Source organism: Tribolium castaneum, chromosome 2 (assembly GCF_031307605.1).
Source record: "Tribolium castaneum strain GA2 chromosome 2, icTriCast1.1, whole genome shotgun sequence".
Classification (NCBI taxonomy): Eukaryota; Metazoa; Arthropoda; class Insecta; order Coleoptera; family Tenebrionidae; genus Tribolium; species Tribolium castaneum.
The window spans coordinates 18,085,373-18,106,021 of record NC_087395.1 but is presented as its reverse complement, the minus strand read 5'-3'; the positions used below and the strand labels follow the sequence as shown (position 1 = coordinate 18,106,021).

Sequence of the window (20,649 nt, the reverse complement as noted above, 5' to 3'; positions counted from 1 at the left end):
CCGGAAATCAAACCGCGGACGCAGAAAAAACCGTCACTCCTTGTCAAGGATTTCTCATTTCGATCCGTCGCGAAATTTAATGACCGCATTGTCGAAAAACCGATCAAAGATAGCCCCAAGCCAGGTGGGAGTGTAACAGTGGCTCGTGTCCCAAAATCGGAGCGCGAAGGGGAAAGTCCAGCAACAGGTGGTTTGTGTTTTTCCCCGCTCTCAATTAATAAGTAACAGAGGCGGAAAGGTCACGATTCCGAGCACACCCTTCGCATTTTTCCATCCAAACACCGTTAAATCGAGTGAGAAAATCTCGCCGCCCATGCCGTGGAACAATCATGATAGTCCACCTTTTTTCACATAAGGTGTGGAGATTGTAAAAACAGGTACTCGCCTGTGACCACTGCAAGAAATCCGAACGAGACTGCGCACCAAAAGTGGCCGGTCTTTCTTCAGCACCACATGTGTGGATCGTTTCGGTCTAAGACAATTCGAAAAAATAATGCGAGTGTGAGTCGGGAAAATGGCGAGTTTTCGGGACCTGCAGATGGACTGGGCTTCGCTCTGCCAGGACTGCACCGAGTGCTGGACCTCCGAAGGTGAGTCGCATTTTGCAATTTGGGGCAAATCGCGAAGGCAAACAACCCGAGTTGTGCAAGAATGTAAACAAACCGTTTCATTGTCGCTGTCACCTCGAGAATGTTGATTTTTTCCGGCAAATGCACGGGCTCTATGGATTCCAGTTTGAACATTTGCTTAACGGGACCGCGCGGCAACTTTATCCGAAGTTATTTAACAATTCGATTGGGAAATCGTTTGCCGTTACATTAGCACTTCGGACGATCCTTATCGCGGTTTGCTAACTTTCAACATCCTGCAAATGGCACCGTTTACCCACGATTCGAAAAAGTATTGCCAAAACTCTTGCTCCAAGGGATAAAATACACTTTCGGTCGTGTTTTGATCCGTTTTGCACTTTCTATCCATGACATTTTTTACCGATAGGAAAGTAAAATGCCACACTTTGGTTTTTGTGTATTTTCCGGTAGCTTCTGATGAATAAATCCAAAAAGAAACCAAATTAAATTATCTAATAAATAAAAATCAATTCGACCCATCTAGTTTAACACACGTTTGAGTATTTTATGTCCAAAATTGTTATCAGTTTATGCGAAGATTTCCGAAATGTATCTATTTATTGCTCGTCTGACGCAATAGCAAATTTATAAAAAAATTAATGTAATAAATATAAGAATAAGAGAGTGTGAATAAAGTGAAAATTATTTGACAGAACTTTTCAAAAATGGACGGCCAAGCAATTTACAACAGAAAAGTCCTTTTAGAAACTTTTGCTCAATTTTTTGCGCATTTAATTACATTTAATAAAATTAGTATAAAAATGGAAATTTAAAGGTTTTTCATTTTTCTAATTTTTCTGAATTCAGTATGTTTTACGCTACTTTAATCCATTTATTAATCTATCTGTATGTACACACTACGGTGGACTATAACTTAGGAATCGCAGGATTTTCTGCATCCAAAGAAATAGTGCGTCAGAATAAAAATGAGGGCGCTTCGAACGTTATAGCATCTCGGTGCCAAATCGTTTTAAATTAATTTAAATCTAACTAATTCACCAATTAGTTGGAAAAAATGCAGAAATGTTGAGCTTTACTTTATCAATAGCCTGAGATAAACTGAGGACTAAAATTTTCATGAGAAACATGACAAAAAAATTATTTAAAATTTAAAATTTGCGCTTGGTCCCGTATTTTCTAAACGCTGCGAATACGGTTAGAGATACAAGAAAAATGTTAGGAAGACATTTGTAGAGAATTAAATTTTCTTTAAAAAAGTCAGCAAAACCATATTTTTACCGTTAACGGTTTAGGTCCTAAAGACGTTAAAAGACGCTAAAGCGACGACTTGGTATCATTTTGTTGGTGGTCAAGTCACGGAAAGTTAATTTATACCTAAACTCTAGGAGACAGAAATATGGTGTAGCAGACTTTTTTATAGAAAATTTAATTCTCTACAACTTTGTTCCTTACACTTTTTTTGTATCTTCAACCGTATTCCCAGCGTTTTGACAAATATGCGACGGTGTCTTTAAAATTATTAATTCGCGTTCCTCCATATTCTTTTGCAAACGCTGCGAATACGATTGAAGATACAAAAAAGTGTAAGGAACAAAGTTCTACAAAAAAATCCACGTCACCATATTTCTACCTTCAACGGTTTAGGTATAAATTAACTTTCGTATACTTGACGACCCGCAAAATGAAGCAAATCCGTGAATTGACCGTCTTTGAACGACTTTTGGGCCCAAATGGCTGAAGATAGGGATATAGTTTCCGGGACTTTAATGTAGGAAATTTAGTTCTCTTCAGCTCTCCTCCTAACATTTCTTTTGCATCTGTAACCGTATTCACAGAGTTTTGAAAAATATGAGGCAGAGTGCAAACTGGTAAAAGTTCGAATTTTTTTAAATATACAGGGTGGTCCAGCTCAGCTCCCGTCTTCTATAGCTCAGTTATTAGTAAAGTCAGAGTTTTGATATATTGTAGATGGTATTTATACTCTAGGACACATTTCAGGAAAATATTTTTGACTATACATAGTGTTCCTAAAAAAGTATGACGTCATAATAATATTTTTTTTATTGGCATCGATTAAAATTGAACACGGTTGGAGCCACCTTTGACTTTTATGCATTAAATTTGTCAATAAAATAGCTAACAAAACAAGTTTTTTCCAAATAACTCCGCATGTGTTAGAATTTACATTTAGGCTGTAATAAGGAAAATGGTATAAAAATTAAATAGAAAAATAAAAAAATAACAAAAATTAAACAAAACAAAATGCTTTAAAAATTAAAAAAATTGGAAAAAAATGTAAACACCTTGTAGTAATCCAAACCAATCAAAGCCACTTAATATATCTGTAGACCTTGTTTAACACTTACGTAGTAATAATGTCGTCAAAAAGCACTGTTTCTGTTTTTCATTTATTTTTAAAATTAAATGTCTAAAACCGATTTTTATAGGTTTTTATTTTTGAAAAAACTTTAGTGACTTGTAAAAAGCTAAAAAGGTTTCATAATGAGCACAAGAAAATAATTTCTCTGTGTATAATTAAAAATAATTTTCTGAAATGTGCCCTAGAGTATAAATAAGCTCTACAAAATATCAAAACTCCAACTTTAATAATAACTGAGCTACAAAAGACAGAAGCTGGGCTGGACTACCCTGTAGTTTACGATAAAATTTTTGCGTAATGTTTTTGTCTTACTATTGGGAATTTAATATACTAATACAACCATTTTTTTTAAATACATTTCTCTGAAAACTTAGACGGTAATGGAACAACTGCGCTCTCTGACTACATTATCGGAACTACTGAAGACGGGAACGTTTTATTTGTAAGTCGTTGCATATCCCAACCTTTAGATATCCGTAGTACACACAAAAACGGATATAAAACTGAGAACTACCAGAAATTCAAAAAGATGTCGTCTTAAATATGAGTTTTTTTTAACTTTCTTTTAGCACTTAAATTTCTTTACTGAAAATCTTAGCACAATATCGATAAACATGAAGAAATGTTTCATTAAGATTATATTACACATAGATGAGAGACGATACAACAGCAAATAATCACAAAACTTGACAGAAACAATCATATTAGATTTGTGTTCGTTAAGACTTCAATGAAAAATTTGAAAAGAAAAAATGTTACATTATATGCAAATACTAGTTTGATTTTTTAGTGATATTTAGTATTTTGGAACGAATTATAACATTTGTTGTAAATTATTATCGCAATCATTAAATTTACAGTTATAGTTTTACGTAAAATCAATAATTTATATTAAAAATAAATTAGAAAAAAGTTTATATTTTGAGTTAGAGGCATTAATATTTTTTTGCAGACCAGTGTAATAACTTAATAAGTCATCATTTCGACTGAGTTATGCGACAGTTTCTTCGAACGTAATTCAGTAGTTTTTGAAAAATCTCGCGTTACAATTCCGCAATCCACTTGTTCCAATGAATAATTTATCAGGGAATCCTTCGGAGCGCGTTCCTCGATGCTGACCTAGATGCTTCATTATGAAATTACTAATCAGTTTTGACTTCCTCCATCAGAAAAAGCCCCGTCTCAATCAGCCGTAAACAACATCTTAAGTGCCCTTTCAAAGCGTATTTTTGTGCACACTGACCTAGGAACCCCATTCTCCACTTATTCCATCCTTTTACTATTTTCTTCGTCTGATGGACGTTACACAAGAACCGATCAGTTCGACCAAACACCAATTATGCAACGTTGTAGTAATTTTCAGGAATGTTAAGCGTGAGCTAACAAAAGGTGTTGCGATTTTTAACAAGAGGTCAAAATTGAGCGGATGAGAGAGAAGTGGCATTGTCTCGGGGATAACGAAGGTCGATGGCCGCTTTTACATTATCATGAAATTATCACTCTCGGGGATTATGATACACTTCGGAAGTGGAGTAGAAAATTCTGCAATTACCGCTTGCATAAGCGTGTTATGGGAGCCAAAAATCATCGGTGACTTCATCCTCAACTTGTCGCTTTGCATGACAATAATCCACTCACGGTCACAACTAAAAATAAGTTTTTCGCAAAACTGGGCGATTTTCTATCGTTAATAACGTCGTCAACGCTGACCCATCTCATGCTGTGCCCATGGAGCATGAAGCGTGTAAACGCGATATTTTATGCCATCAACAAACACAAACACATAAGTCGATATCTAATTAAAATGGCAAAAACGTGTCTCGCGCGAGACAATTTCTAGTCGAAAAGTCCCAATTAGCAGCGATCTTTCAACATCATTCATTACAAGTAATGACTGGCGAATAACCGAGCAACCCTTTCGGACTTTCACGCCGTTTTCGAGATAAAATATAACCGCAATTTTCCATATAAGATGGTAATTTGCTACATTAATTCAAATCCTGTATGCGGACAAAAATTCGAGAACGATTAATAATAATTATGATAATGCACTTTCTAGACCTGGATATTTTAACTGGGGGGCAGTTGAGTAATGGAGGAGGTCCAGACGCTCTTCTTATGCAAGTTTGTCCAACTTACAGTTGGAAAAAATGTGGGAATTCATTCCGTTTCTTATTGGAATTATGCATATTTTTATTGTTCGATTGGGAGAGAATAAAAGGGAAAATATCAATCAATGGAAAATGAAACTGTGGTATCCCTCAAGGTTCTCACCGGCGACCACTCTTGTTCTCCGATGATTGATTAGACGAATTGTCAGCGTGGGCACAACGCACATGCTCGAAAGTGAAATTGTTCGTGATGGCAGACAACGTTTCATTAAAGTGTAATCACGACTAGGCAAAAAGGTCAATATTAATTTCGCATTGTGTCCAGAAAAATGCGTTCGCATTTATCTCCTTATCGATGGGTGTACACCAGGTCTAACATTTTAGTACGGTTCACTTTCTCCGCCTTCACCCCTGATGGGTGTGAGCCACTTCTTCGCGAATGCCACTCGACTTCCTCACGGCAGGGAGCGAAATGTCACTGAGAGTACTTTCAGATTTTGTCTAATTCGGACCACATGCTGGAAAATCGTGATAAACGGGGCTTGAAAGCTCGTTATTCTTATTCAAAATGCTTGAGAAATTGTGGGAATTGTCACATTTGTATATCAAGCGCGAATTCAAGTTCAAACAAATGGAAATTTACAGATGGCCTCAAAGAATTGTAAAGGTTGACGCTCGTAAAATATTTACTCAAAATCAAAGTAAACAATCCTTGCAATTCGCTAAAAGTGTCATCAGCGTTAAAAGTGAGCTTTTGTGTGTCAAATTAAATTCATTTTTTGTTGTTGCCGCGGGCATTATTACACAATTTAATTAATTAGACTATTTAATTTAGATTATTTTTGGCATTTTATTTCGCTCAATCTTATGTAATATTCAACTGGAATTGCCCAATTAAGTAATTAGCTAAACTTACTTTACATTTTTTTCTTTTTTTTGTTCAATTAAATATCTAACGTATTATTATTGAACACGTATCTGAAAATAATCCCATCAAACATTGGTTATGTGAATTATTTGATGTATGCTGAAATCACACCACTAAACAGAAGGACAAATATTGTACTATTACACTGCTGCTAAAAGTTGTAAAATTGTTCAGTTATTCTCACTACAAATCAACAAATATTACATAGTTGAAGTTTAAATACTAATGAACAATTCATAAAGACGTCTGAGTTATAAGCCACGTCAATAATTATTAATAGAAGCCGGATTTTTATAAAGTTAAAAACTTTATTTAGGTGTCAAAAATGGTTGTAAAAAAACAGACATTATATTAGGTATTAAAATCTAACAATTTAGGTAATTTTGAATGCAATAAGTTTTATTACACAAACAAGAAAAATAAGTTTTGTAACAAACTTAAAATTCTTTACTGCACAAAGAAAAAGTTATAAATTAATTAATTGTTGAACCTAAACATTGTTCAAAGATTTGCTGTTGTAAAGTTAGTTCATTTTTCTGTAAAAAAATTTCAGTTCTTTTTCTACGTTGAGATACTTAGGAAATAAACTCACTGTATGAAAATTTATAGATAGATTTTTATTTTTACTAAATTTTTAAATCCAGCTTTTTTTGTACAGTTTGTCACTAACTAATTTGTCTCTGGAGTACTTTTAACAAAAATTTACACCTTATTCACGAGTTCAATAGTTAAATAATTGTCAGACCTATTATTTATAACTTTGATTATATAGTATTAGCTAATTTTTTCAAACTGACTTAACTGAAATAATGCTGGGCTATTGTAAGGACTCGTGAATTTTCAGAATTAAGATACAGTGCAACTTTAAATAATAATAAGTTTAAAAACTAACAAAGTAATTTTAACGTTTGAACGTTGGGAAACTAAAAAGTTGAAACAAAACTGCTAAAAAATAGTGAGAACTAGAAAAAAGAAACGCTAACAATTTGAAACATTACATTCTGAATAAAAATCCAGTACACTAAGAGACTGAAAAACTAAAATACTTACAAATAGAAATATAAAAAAACTAAACTAAAAAACAGCGAGATTAAAATTCTGCAGATTTAAGTCAGTCATAAATTAAAACTCTATAGAAATGCAAAGGACATTAAGAAATTGAAAAACTGAAATTAATGAAATTATAATAAAGTGAAACCAGGAAAAACAAAAGAAATTATAAGATGAATATGAAATATTGGGAAATTAAGCTGAAATATTGGGAAATTAAGCTGAAATTTTGAGAAACTTAAAATTATGTCATTGAAACATTAAAAGAAATTGTGACATTGAAAGACTGGATGCCTAAAAAACAAAAAATTTTTAGATGTAAAACTAAAAAACTATTATATTGAAAATCAGATATATTTGTGTTTAAATTAAAATAATACTAATAAAAAAAATGAAAAAACATCCTATTTTGAATTAGGAAGGACAAAAACTATTTTAGGATATTTAATACATATAAATTAGGACACAAGAAATCAATTTAGGAATTTAGGAAAAATAAAAAGTGTGAAATATTCACATTTTTAACGAAACAAATTTAATCAGAGTTTTAAGAAAAGACCTTAAAATTGCGTGTTAGAAAAGTTTTCTCTAATTATTAATACAATCTGTTCTGAATTCCGAATTATCGTAAATATGTCGTAAATGGATAATTTATTTACGATACAACACCGTTTTTATACAAAGTGTTTGTTAATAATAATGCCTCCAGTAGTAAAAAAAAAAACAAAAAGTAAACAGTAATTTCATAGGCGGACAAAATTGAGTGGGAGTCCTTAGTGGTAAAAAAATTGATCAAAAAAGAAAGTGATTTTTCGAAAAGACTCAGTTTTCAATTTTTAAACAAATAGCACTATGTAGAGGTACTCGTAGATGATATATGATAAAAAATATCATTTTTCACAAATTTGCAATTTACGATATCCACTGCAATTACAAAGTTTGAACAATCTAAATAAAATATTCCAATAATTACAATTTTGAATTAAGCAAAGACAGAAGTATTATATTTTCTTCAGAATCAACCAAAGTTCAATTACTTAAAACCTTTCCAAATATTTATTGTAATTTTTACTTAAAATTCTCACTTCAAAAATAAACTAAGATTGAAACATCAAACTAAATTTTAATCTATCATTTGCTCTAGATAGATTTGTTTGTGTTGGAGTAATCCTAGTTGTCGGACATTTTTATCACTTCTTCGCCCTGTTCTTCAAGATACAAACACATATTTAGTAAAAAAGCTAAATTATAGGTAGTTTAAATTTCACTATTTTCACATTTAAATCAGATCAAGTGGAATTTGTTAATTTTCTTCCATGACGTAAATAATAAAGTTAAATAATGTAGAAATCACCGGCGTATAACACTTGTAAACTTTATTAATATGATTTTCATAATGTTATTTTCCATTTTTGTTGGTAGTATTTTAGAAGCAAGAACATTAGATTTGCAAATTTTAACAACTTTAGTAATAAGTAGTATAACTACATACTTGAGAGGATTTAAAAGGTAAAAGCAATTTGTTATACCACTTTATTCTTCTTTCAACATTAGCATATCTTGAGAAAATTTGAACAATTTGTGACTATTGTAATGACGACGATCTTTTAGTGAGAATAAATTAATGACAATATGAATACCTACAACATTTTTTAAATTTTTCTACATTTGACTATACAATAATAGTTATTTATGTATAAATCTATATACCAGAAATTACCACAAACTAAAAAAAAACAACTACAGAAACTTTTCTGACCTAAAAAAATAAAAAACGTAAATAATATTTTCAAAAAGATACGACCAAATTTCATTACTTTATTTTGCATTATTGGCGAATTTTTCGCCGATAAAGCATAAATTGCACGCTCTATGTCTCATAAAAACTGCAGAGTTGAACTATTTTGTACTAACTTCTTAAACTGTTTTGTATATTATGAGTAAAGATGTTTTTTTAAAAGCGAAGGAAAGGATTGAAGAAAGCTTAATTGTGTTTCACAAAATTTGGAGAAATTTGGTGAATTGCCTAGTCTTTCTTCTCGATAAGTAAAAACTAGTAGCCACTCTTAATTTTCTTGACCATCAAACCGTTTATTTTTTGCTACTCTTTTAATAACAGGGCGTAAAAATCCGCTGAATGAATGAGTCAACACTTGTAAGAGTGAACGTCTGCCCTCTAGGCCACGTCGAGTACCTATTCAAAAATAAACAACACAAAGGTACATTCACATGTCATCTCGAGAACTCTGAAAATTCAATTTGCAATTTATCCATAATTGTCATATCCGTTTCTGGTGCTATTGTCGGTAATTTATCTCCTACTGTTACTTTTATGATCGCATTTTCATTGACACAATAAAGACGCTACCAAAGAACGGGTTTTTATCACATCTCGGCAATTTATTGACTTTCTCTTAAAATTCATCAGAAAGTCTCGTTCGCATTGCTTCCCTTTTTTGTCTCGTCTTTGACCGCCTTACCTTATCACAATCGAATAAAATGGTAACACTTTATTAGAGAAAGGCTTTATCGAAACCCGATCGCCAATTTTTTTCACAACTAATTCAATCGTTAAAAGTGAGAGCAAGTTATAGTAACACCCACGTCCTGTTGTGGACAGGTTCACTATTCCTTATATAGCCGAAAGATTTTATCGGCCATCCGCAAGTGGCCATAATTTTTCTATCGGAAGATAAATCGACTGTGTCAGTTTTATTAATGGGCGCGATTGCCGGACTGGGGCAATTGCTCCACGCCACCAGCACTTGAACCCCTTGATTTTCATTAGAAGGAAGTGAAATGTCGAAAGTGAATACTTTTGGTTTTTACTATAATTGCAGCATGTCCCCTAATTAGCGATGACCATTAACCGGAAACTGCCGATTTTCGGTTGTTGTTGTCAAAATTCAACCGGCAATAAAACAAAATTAAAACTATTAATTATCGTGTGAGAGATTTTTCAACAATGAACCTTCACTTTTGGCCAAATTTGAATGGCTGCTTGTAAGATCATATACAGGGTGTCTCAAAATTGACGCCCGTGCTTTTAGGGTTTGCTTCAGAAGACTAAAACAAATCGAAAGTTAAGAGTGGAAAATTCTCCGATTGTCCCTCGTTAGCGAGTTATTGATAAGAAACTAAAATTTAAAATTTAAACATTAAATTTTACTAAAAGCGAATTTACCAAATTTGTTGTCACAAATGCGATTTAGAAACTTTTCCGTACATGCCCTTGCCTCTGTAGCGGCATTGTCATCATACACACCTCTAACTCATAACCGAGCTTTTAAGAGCATAAAGCTTATGATTTACATATTTATCAATAACCCGAAAACTAAAAAAAATTGGAATTTTTTTATTCTTAACTTTCGATTTGTATTAACCACCTGAGTCAATTTTGAGACACCCTGTATGTTGGGCGATAACACTAATTAGTCTAGGAATCGATTATGTTTGCATGACTTAATTTACATAACGCGAAAGTGAACAAATGAAATCTTCGCCTTGTTCGCTCTACACACACCGTTAAACAATTAAGTCAGGGAACAGCTTTTAGTACTTTGGATTTTCGAATATGTTTTGTAAACAACAATTTCAACTGGTCTAGCTGTAGTGAAAGTGGATGAGGCGAAAAATTTGAATACTGATGCTAATTTCTGCCAAACAATCTCTCGTTACTCCTTGGAAAAACTGCATAAATTAATTGCAGCGACCTCACGTTAATTCACGAAACGCTCGGATGTAAAATTAATACAGCGACCGGAAATAATTTGCTCAACATCACGTTTCTGGCAGTAAACTGCGCTTTTATTTAAATTTGAAAAAAGTCAAAGAAGCTCCGATCGTCTCGGATTCTTCGGGGGTTTTTGAACTCGCAAACAGGCCCCTGTTAAAGGTCACGAAAGTCAAACGCAACAAAATCGGCTATTTCGCTACGAATTCGAACTATCCGATCAGTGGGCGGCAGAATAAGGTTATCAGAGTTACAAGTTGTGTTACCGGTATTATAATTATTCTCCAGATAACACCTAGATATGGAATATTTATTGGTGGCAGAACAAGGCGGTGACACTTATGACTATCCATAACGCTCGGATAATTTACAAACGTGGGAATGAAAGGTGGAAAATGAAAGTAATAAACGAAAAGGCTTTGTATTAGCTATTGTATGATGATTTCAGAGATGAACGCTGCGAGTGTCATAACGTGTGAATTTCGTTCTCGGCGCAAAAATTTCACTCGCTCGTAAAAATCCAAAACGGTGCTAGAACTAATCACAAATGCCCTCTCGATAGAGTGGACACTGCTTAATGCCATAAAGAATCTTATATGCTTTCTCTAATTAACTTCCAATACTGAGGGAGAATTTGTCGACTTCGTGACTGTGTCATTACAACAATAAATTTGCCGATCGCCGTATTTCTTGACCGCCGCGCCGTTCTCCCCATTTTTACCCAATGGACGTTAACAGCACGCCACTGGCGAAAAAACTAGGCCACTTTTCAAGCCAACGCGTATAGCGGGTCGCCTACACTGCAGAGTATTTGATAAAAATTGAAATATTGTGACGAAAAATATCACAGTGGTCAAGGATTTTTTTCCAATGGCATGGAATAAAATTTGAATATGTATACACGTTCCTCTAAAATGTTTTTTTTATGGAACTGTTAAAAGGTTTGTTTCAAATTATTTTTTTAATATATTTTTGCCAAAATCAATAAGCAATAAGACTGGAAATGAGCAAAAATGAAAAATAAATTTTCAATATTTCCAGAAGGCCATTCTCTAAAAAACACATTTAAAATGCTAAAATTGGTCAACAGAGAACCAAGTTTGTCAGCAAACTTTAAATGTGGTAAACATTACCTGAGTCGTATTTAGAGCAGTTTTTTTAAACGGAAATTACCAGATCCAAATTTTGGTGGGCTTTCCATTAAAATTTTTTAAAACACTCGAAAGAAATACCAAACATTAGGATTAAAAAATTAATGTTGAAATCACTTGTGAGCTTAATTTAGCTCTAATTTCAAATTGCGCGAAAACGCATTTGATTAACTAATTATTGATTAACTAATTTTAACGTTTTCAAACATATAAACTTAAAAAAAAAACAAAGTAGCTTCGATGATCATAGCTACAATTTTGGTAATTTTTTTGTTTTTATGCCTAAAAACATTGACAGATTATTATAAAGTCTGTCCAATGTAAAGAAATGCCGCTAGGGGAGCATAAAATCTTCATATTTTGGTTTAAAACTTTGCGAAATTTTGTTCCAAAAAATGTGCCTTTATGTTTGGTGGTATGAAAATATAATTATATTTCTAGTTTTACATATCTGGTTTTATGTTCTTTATGATCCTCGAATTGGAAAATTAAAAAAAAACTACTAGCCGATGCAATTACTTGTTTCCAGAAAATGTAAAGGATTGTCAAATTCTTCCAGAAATAAACATCAATTTTTTTAATTTTTTGTTGACTGGATAAATTTATGAATCAACCATGTTATTATTTCATCCATTACCTCCAAAACTACGAATCATAGAACAAATATAGAAACAAATTTGAACTCCTCAGACAATTTTACGTTAGTTTAACACAATTCATTGATAGGTTGTAAAGTAAAAAATTTAACCAAGTTGATTTATTTGGATTATTCGTACGATTTTGCTTCAATTATCACAAAAGTTTGACCAGAAATAGACAATAAACTGCTGAAAAATACTACAAGTCGTTTTAGATCAGTTTCTTTGTATTTTTTAATTTTTTAAATTTTTTGTTGAAGGGAAAAATTTAATTAAATAACCATATTTCGTCCATTTTATTTCCAAAACTACGAATTGTAGAACAAAAATAAAAACAGATTTCAAATCCTCAGACAATTTTATGTTAAATAATCGTACATTTATCTTAAATTTTTGGTAATTGTAGTTTTGGTGATTTTTTTATTGATAGGTTGTAAAGTAGAAATTTTAACGAGGTCGTTGTATTTGGATTATTTGCGCAATTTTGGATCGATTGCCACAAACTTTTGACCAGAACTAGAGAACGAACTTATAAAAAAGACTACAAGTCATTTTAGGTCAATTTGTTCTATTAAAAAATTTTATTTTTTTATTGGTAAAATGAAATCAACCATATTTTGTTCATTATTTCCAAAACTACAAATTGTAGAACAAATATAAGAACAGATTTAAAATCCTCATAGTTAACGTAACTTTTTGGTTATTGTAGTTTAGATGATTTTTTATTGATAGGTTGTAAAGTAAAAATTTTAACCAAGTTGTTTTGGATTATTTGTGTAATTTTGGTAAAAAATTGTCAAAAAAATTAGACCAGAAATACACATTGAACTGCAAAAAACACTACCAGTCGTTTTAGATCAATTTCTTTGAATTTTTTTTTGTTGATTCGAAAAATTTTAATCAACTATATTTCGTCCATTATCTCCAAAACTACGAATCGTAGAACAAAAATAAAAATAGATTTGAAAACTTCAGACAATTTTACGTTAAATAAACTTATTTTTAACATAATTTTTTAGTTATTGTAGTTTTGGTGATTTTTTTATTGATAGGCTATAAAGTAAAAATTTGAACTAAGTTGTTTTATTCGGGATATTTGTACACTTTTGGTTCAAATGTTACAAAATTTTTGCCATAAACTGCTAAAACAAACTACAGGTTGTTTTAGATCAATTTCTTGTTTTTTTTTTGTTGATTGGAAATTTCGTCAATTATCTCCAAAACTATAAATCGTAGAACAAAAATGAAATCAATATTATTACAATATTTTAATGGCAATTTTATCTATCGATATGTCAGATTTACGTATCAATTCGCCAATTATATTTGGCGGCATAAATGCGATGAATATTTTTAATCTACAGAATCCGATAAAATCTTGAATAAACCGCGGATGTAAGTATGTTATCAGGTTATCACAGCCTTAGATTCTTACATCCTTGGTATTTGAATGCTACATCACAATGCGCGTTACATACAGTTGATCAAATTTCAGTTATTTCAATGAAAATAGCATTCCATGTTTTGAAAACTCGTTTTTCCGGATGTAGAAATTCACTACTTGTAATCGAGGAATTATTAAAAGAGGTTTTTTCAAAAATATATTTTACACTTAGAATAAACACAAACAAAATAATTAAATAAAAATAGATAATAGATAGTACCAGGAAGGTACCATTTGGAATCCATAGAAGGAGAAATGGCCTCTTATTGATTCTGAACTTGTTTCTCATTAAAGTTTTCTCTATAAAAATGTTGTCCCTGCATTTGCTTTTCCAATATCCAATAATAATTTACATTTGATTGCGAATGCGAATGTAAATTTTCAATTATACACAATAATAATTCATCTTCACATTTAAACGCATCTGAAGAGTTTCCAAGTCAAATTATACTAATTTACTAGAGCCACTTACTTTCAAATCAAAATGTACCCAAACAAACAACAACACAGGTAATGCGCAAAATTAGTATCTTATTGTCATAAATTTGAAGCCATCTAATCGGACACAAACACCAATAAGCGGTGCAGTTATGGTCCCATTACGCAACTTTTTGGTCTTATAGTAAACAGGGGAAACATTTTTTATGTAACTGCAACTGTCCATGAGGAAATTGTTAGCTTTTACACAAATTTTATGGCCTGGTCATTGTGTAAGAAGCGCTATGTTTGCAAAGAAAGTACCCACATTAGGTTTTACACACACAATAAAAATAAAATAATCAAAAACGATATCCTAGTCGTGAACCTTGATGAAGTGAATGCTGGCTAAATCCTCAATTGACACTATTTTTGTGAAAGGAATGAACAACTCGCGATGTAATCTCGTCAAATATTCGTATTTTTACATATTTCGCATATTGTCATGGACAATTTTTCGTATCTCTGCCATTAATCACGTTCCCAGCCTACGTGCCTCAGTTTCACATGAATAGTTAACTTGGATTTACGAGTTTTAACCGACGCGAATTAATTGGTATTAATGCTAGTCGTTATTTGTTTCTAATGAATGCTGTGGTAATTATTCAGTGACAGTAGGGTCAGTAACACACCGGTCGAAAACTGCCGCAGCAATTTCACTCGTTAAATTATCAGGATATTTACAATTTCAATAATTGACTGCGTTTTACGGAAAAAAACTCGGCCAGTTATCAAACTCCAAAGCAAAGGTTACACACTTGATCTTTGGTGTTCCCCCTATCTCGGTCCAAACAATGCGAAAGCCCGCCTCGTCCTTAAAAAATCCTAATCGATTCGGTGTCCTAGCACTTGTGCGCTTGTCCAATAATATCCACGGCTCGCCATGAACCTTGCCAGACAAAATAGTAGGTCTTGCTTTGCGACAATCAGCTGTCTTATTGTCAAAACAGTTGCTAATCGCGATAACAAAAGCCGGTGCGAGAGTGCGATGTGAGTTGATGGTGCGGGGAAAATGAGTGCGAGCGGTCTCCAGGACTATTTCGCCGAGGATGACTACACCAGGAACATGCTCGACGGTAATAATTGCATGAGTCATGACACCGATTTTTGTGTGCGTATCGATTTCCAAGAGCACCCCAGCCATGGGGTTCGCCTATTGATTCGTGACCCGGCTTTCGTTTTAATCACAGCTCGAATTTTCTAACTTGTAATTATCGTAATGTGGGGCAAACGTTTGGAAATTGTTTCGGTCGCGTTTTTCGTATGGGAAGTGGGTTTGTCGTCAAGGTCCTCGCCTGATCTTCTGACCACAGGAACTCGCACATTCTTCTGCATGAATCATTCATGCAGGGGGAAATGAATGACATTGAGCGTTTCTGTTTTTTCCGAAGACAATTAGCGAGTCCTGGATTCAGTTGCGTCATTGAGGAGCTTTGGAAAAAATCCTGCTGACTGTTCGTCGAAGCTGCGCGCATTATGTAATTCCCGACTTGTTTTTCCTTCAAACACTTGCTAACACAGCTGCCGACTCCATATGGGTAAATAATGCGATTTCAACTGTCCAAACACAGTAGTATCGTAACAGGTTTCCAACTTTTACTAGTCTTCGAGTTTTACTAACCATCAATAGCAATTACATAAAGCCGCGAAGAAAACTCCGAATAATAAATCAATTCGAAAGTTCGGAATCGCCGGGAAAAAAGTCTGCGGTCTGCGTGCTCGGTGACGCACGACATGCTATCGAATTTAATTACTTACAATTTGTGGTAAAAATGTTGACAATTTCTGTAATTCAAGAACGTTTAACCTTCAATTACATTCCGGGGAGAAAGAAGCCGCGAAATTGGGAAAATATCAAGTGTTGGAAAGCAATATGTGTTAGGAGCACCTGGCGTGAAGAGGCGGCTCGGTTTACACATCTCACCGCCTCCTTGTCACATTTCCGCATGACGATGCAACCAATTTGGTCAAAAAGCAACGCTCATTTGTATGCACCTGAACCACACCTCCGAGTCAACGAACTTTTCAGCATTGATTATGACATAAACATGTACCAAAGAATAAGACATCGACTGATTTATCGCAGTGACATTTCGTGTAGAAAGGCGAGATTTTGAAAAAACGCCACTTGGGCATTATGCTGATCTAATTCATGCTTTTAGTGAGTCCTAGTAATGATTGTACCGATTGAGTCAAGTTTTACACTCAGGCACTTTATACCTCTTTATAATATATCTAAGATTCTAAAAAAAATCGTATGTGATTTTATTTTATAGAAGAACGTTTTGACCAATTTTTAAAATGTTTACTTGTAGTGTGTGTTTTTTCACTTTCGTTTAGTTAATTATAGTCTAATGTCAACGATTTTTTGTCGATAGGTATATTTGAGGTAGTGAATCAAAGTGTCTAATTAAATTTTCGAAAAAATATGTCGTTGATTTTTAATTTCTGTTTTTTTCCCATGAATTTTGGTAGAATTGTAGATCACGTAGGTCTCTATCAGGATGGTGGTTTTCAAAAATTTATTGCATTTGTCGTAAAATTGGCACGCGATCATTGTTGGGTCTGAAGGTTGAGGCAGCTGATAAGAATTTTTCAGGCCCGGATTCCCATTTATTTTATTTGTTTATTGCAAATGGAATGTTAATCTTTGAATCTTGCGGCAAGGGTTCATGCGAATTGTAAATGAAGAATTCGTTTGTGCTTAGACCAAAATCGTCATCAATTTGAACAACTGATGTAATTTTTTAATAAAAACATTTTTAACACGTTAGTGTGCTTATTCCGGTCCTGGCTTTAAAATCGCTGCAGTCATTACTGTTATTGGGTTAGGTAGTGGGTCCTTTTGTAGCGGAGATTTATTACTACTCAATCTTGTCCCTCATAAATTAGACTGAAATTACCGTTGAATAATTTCAAAATCGCTTTTAATCAAATTCCAACGATTTTTTTCAAGTCAGATTTTTGCAGAAGAATTTTATTTCGCATTTTCGATCCATTGATGTAAAAAACAGCCAATGTGATTTTTTGGTCAAATGTTTTTCTTTTCTTTTTTATTGGACAAATAAATTAATTGAAAAAAAGTTTTTTTTTCCCTAGCGAGATTGGATATCAATGCAGTGGAAAATATTTATTTAATATATTTACTTATTTCATATTTTTTGAGGTGTAAAGTGTCTAACGTCTAAGTGAGTGTAAAACTTGACGAACCCTGTATGGTTATCAATAAAGACAGGATTTTAGGAAACGTTCCTAAAACGCAATTTTTAAGGGCTTTACTTAAAACTCGAAATAACTTTGTTTTATTAAAAATGGAAATACTTGACACCCTTTGTATTTTTTCGAAATTCCTAAAATAAATTGTATTCTAAATGAGTTTTAACCAACTTAAACATGTTTAACCTTCCTAATTTAAGATATTTTTTTAAATTCTTCTTTACTTTTTATTATTATTTACTTTACAATCATTCCATCAAAATTTTCAATTTGATAATTATTTTATTTATGTTTCTCATGCTTCCAGTATTTCAGCTCTTATTAATTTCTTAATTTCGCCATAGGTTTCATATTATTTATTTCCTCAGTCTCTCGTGGTTTTATTATGTTATCTTATTATTATTAATGTTCTTTGCAGTGCAATATTAGAGGCACGTGAAGCGGACAACTCAAAAAAATGCGACAATCTGAAATTCGGTTCCAATTGTTCTCTGAAAAGTTGTGAATGTAAATACATAATGGTTTTCTTGTGAGCGACTTATTTAAAAAGTTATTGACTTCTAAAAATTGACCAAATATTAAGCACAACGTTTTTGTAAACTATTATTCTAATTAAACAATATATAACAAAATATTTAAAATGGTGCTTTATACACACAATTCACTGTTCTTTTTAACTCTAAAATCGAATTTGAAAATTTAAATTTTTTTAGTATTGAAAACCGGAAGTGAAGTTTCGAATCCGAATTTTAGTAATTTGGACCATTTTTAAAAATGATTTTAATTTTAAAAAATAGCTTAAAATAAATAGAGTTTACACTATAAGTCGCAAAATGGGATTTCTGTTCGTTTAATGTATTCAAAAGCGCGTAATTTCTTGCGTAAACCGGCCGATCACGTACATTAAGTACTGTATCTCCGAAAGAAATAGAGATACCTTTTTGCGAATTATAATGTAAAATCTAGATAGTATAAGCTATTTTTTGAAATAAAAATGAATTTAAAAAAATGGTCCAAGTTACTAAAATTCGGATTTAAAACTTCACTTCCGATTTTCTACACGAAAAAAATTTCAAATTCCAAATCAGATTTCAGAATCAAAAAGAACAGAGAATTTTCTATATAAAGCACTATTTTAAATATTTTGGTATGCATTAGTTTTTTGAATAATAACTTCCAAAAACCCTGTGTCTCATATTTTGTCAAATTTTTAGAAGTATTTACAACCATGTTTTCTAGGAGAACAATTTATCCAGAATATGCCCCATTATTGAAATTTTTAAGTCATAGGTTAGTAACTTTTCGTTCTGTTTTAACAAAATCTCGCTTAAGCGGTCCAAGAAAACAAAAATAATAATTTTTCGGCATATTTTTGATTAAATTTAGCAAAATAATTTCGTTTCTGATTATTTCTGGCTGAACAACACTTGCTCAAACACTTGAAAATAAGAAGAAATAATATAATTTTTACCCAGCTAATTTAGTGCCTTTTCGTTTTGTTCTAACCCAACGATTTTTTTAAGCAATTTTGACTCATCAAAGTGCAAAAATTAGCTATAGTCGGCCTGGATATAGACAAACTTGCAAATTCGGCTGAAATTTTTATTTTTAAAAAATATTAAAAATTAAGTTGCTTGAAAAAAAATCCCTTTTTTGTGGTTCGTTGATCGTTTTTTATCACCAATCTAAAGTTGATCCGCACTTTGAAACACCTTTTAGGTATTCTGCAGTGCTAAGCTGAAAGGTCCTGTATCTGCCAAAATTTTTTGTTGTTTTAAAGCAGTTTTTTCAGTTTCTTTTCCAAGGTAGTCTTACCTAACCATTAACTTTTAACTCTGTATAGTCTTATCACTTCAAGTAAATTACTGAGTATAAAGTCTAGCTAATTACTTTGACTGTTGCGATATTTGTTGACGGAGTGAATTTCCAATGTTAATTTTTGTATTTTGTTATTAGTTTTAAACAAAATAAATGGCAAACACCGCTGGTATTACAGTGCCGTAAGATTAAACTGTGCAATTGCTGTAAAATTCTATTCATTTTGAAGCGGCAAATGAGTGTAAAATGTATACACTTTAACGATCTTGCGATTTAATGATAAAATGATAATAGCTTGTCAAGTCAGATCTTCATCACTCTTAAATGAATATTTGTTGCTGGATCAGTGGAGCAACCCCGATTTGGTGACTGTTGTTCTTCGATTCATGTCAATGTTTCCGGTATTAAGGCCACAACTAATTCCAATTCCGAGTGTAAATAGTAGGTTAGAGCGAAGACAAGACTCTTTTAAAAATTGCTCGAGCATCGTAAAAATTTGCATTAGCGTTCATTAAACCAGCAATTTAGCTAACAAGCGGATTATAATCGAATTTTTTGTTGTTTTTAAAATGGAACACGATAACTTTGTTGTCTTCCTTCGATTAGTTTTATTCCTCAGCGGCGGACAACAACACGGAAGCATCGGGTGCAACAACACTTAATTTATGTTCCTGAGCTGCATTCATTATTACAACATCGACTCTTCTGCAAAAATGCTCCGACCGACGATGATTTTTTGCAGCGTGTAGAAAGTTCGCTGAATTTCGGTCTTTTAACTGCTTATTAGAGACAGTATATCAAGTGTGGTTAAAGTCATGATTTATTCACAATTTGCTTTCGTTGGCCGCACGTGAATTGTGTTAATTTGTTTCTAGTGGTCTGTTTCGGAAGTCGAAATGTTTGGACAGTTCACTTTCCTCGTCGTGACTGAAGAGTTTTCACGATTCACTCTTCTGATGATGGACTTTATGACTCGCATGGAGGTCTTTCTAATTGCTCAATTAGAGCTAATGGTGTTGCACACGATACCATTTTTTCCGAGATGGTGTGATGCATGAATGGCCTATTTACAGTTCATAATTGTCACACGGGGACGAATTAGCATAAGGTGGT

At 32.7% G+C, this 20,649-nt stretch overlaps 1 protein-coding gene across 2 annotated transcripts in view; it reads left to right on the top strand.

The window, feature by feature from the left end:
- Nucleotides 1-358: 358 nt before the first annotated feature.
- Nucleotides 359-20,649, top strand: part of Cen (Centrocortin) — a 32,481-nt gene continuing 12,190 nt past the window's right edge. The window contains exon 1 of one of the 2 annotated variants that reach the window (XM_008201699.3): nucleotides 359-590. In XM_008201699.3, coding sequence (XP_008199921.1) covers nucleotides 515-590 — 76 coding nt within the window. In that variant the 5' untranslated portion in view covers nucleotides 359-514. Of the gene's footprint in view, nucleotides 591-15,349; nucleotides 15,579-20,649 lie in introns of those variants that run through there. The other variant, XM_008201700.3, reaches the window with a different exon arrangement.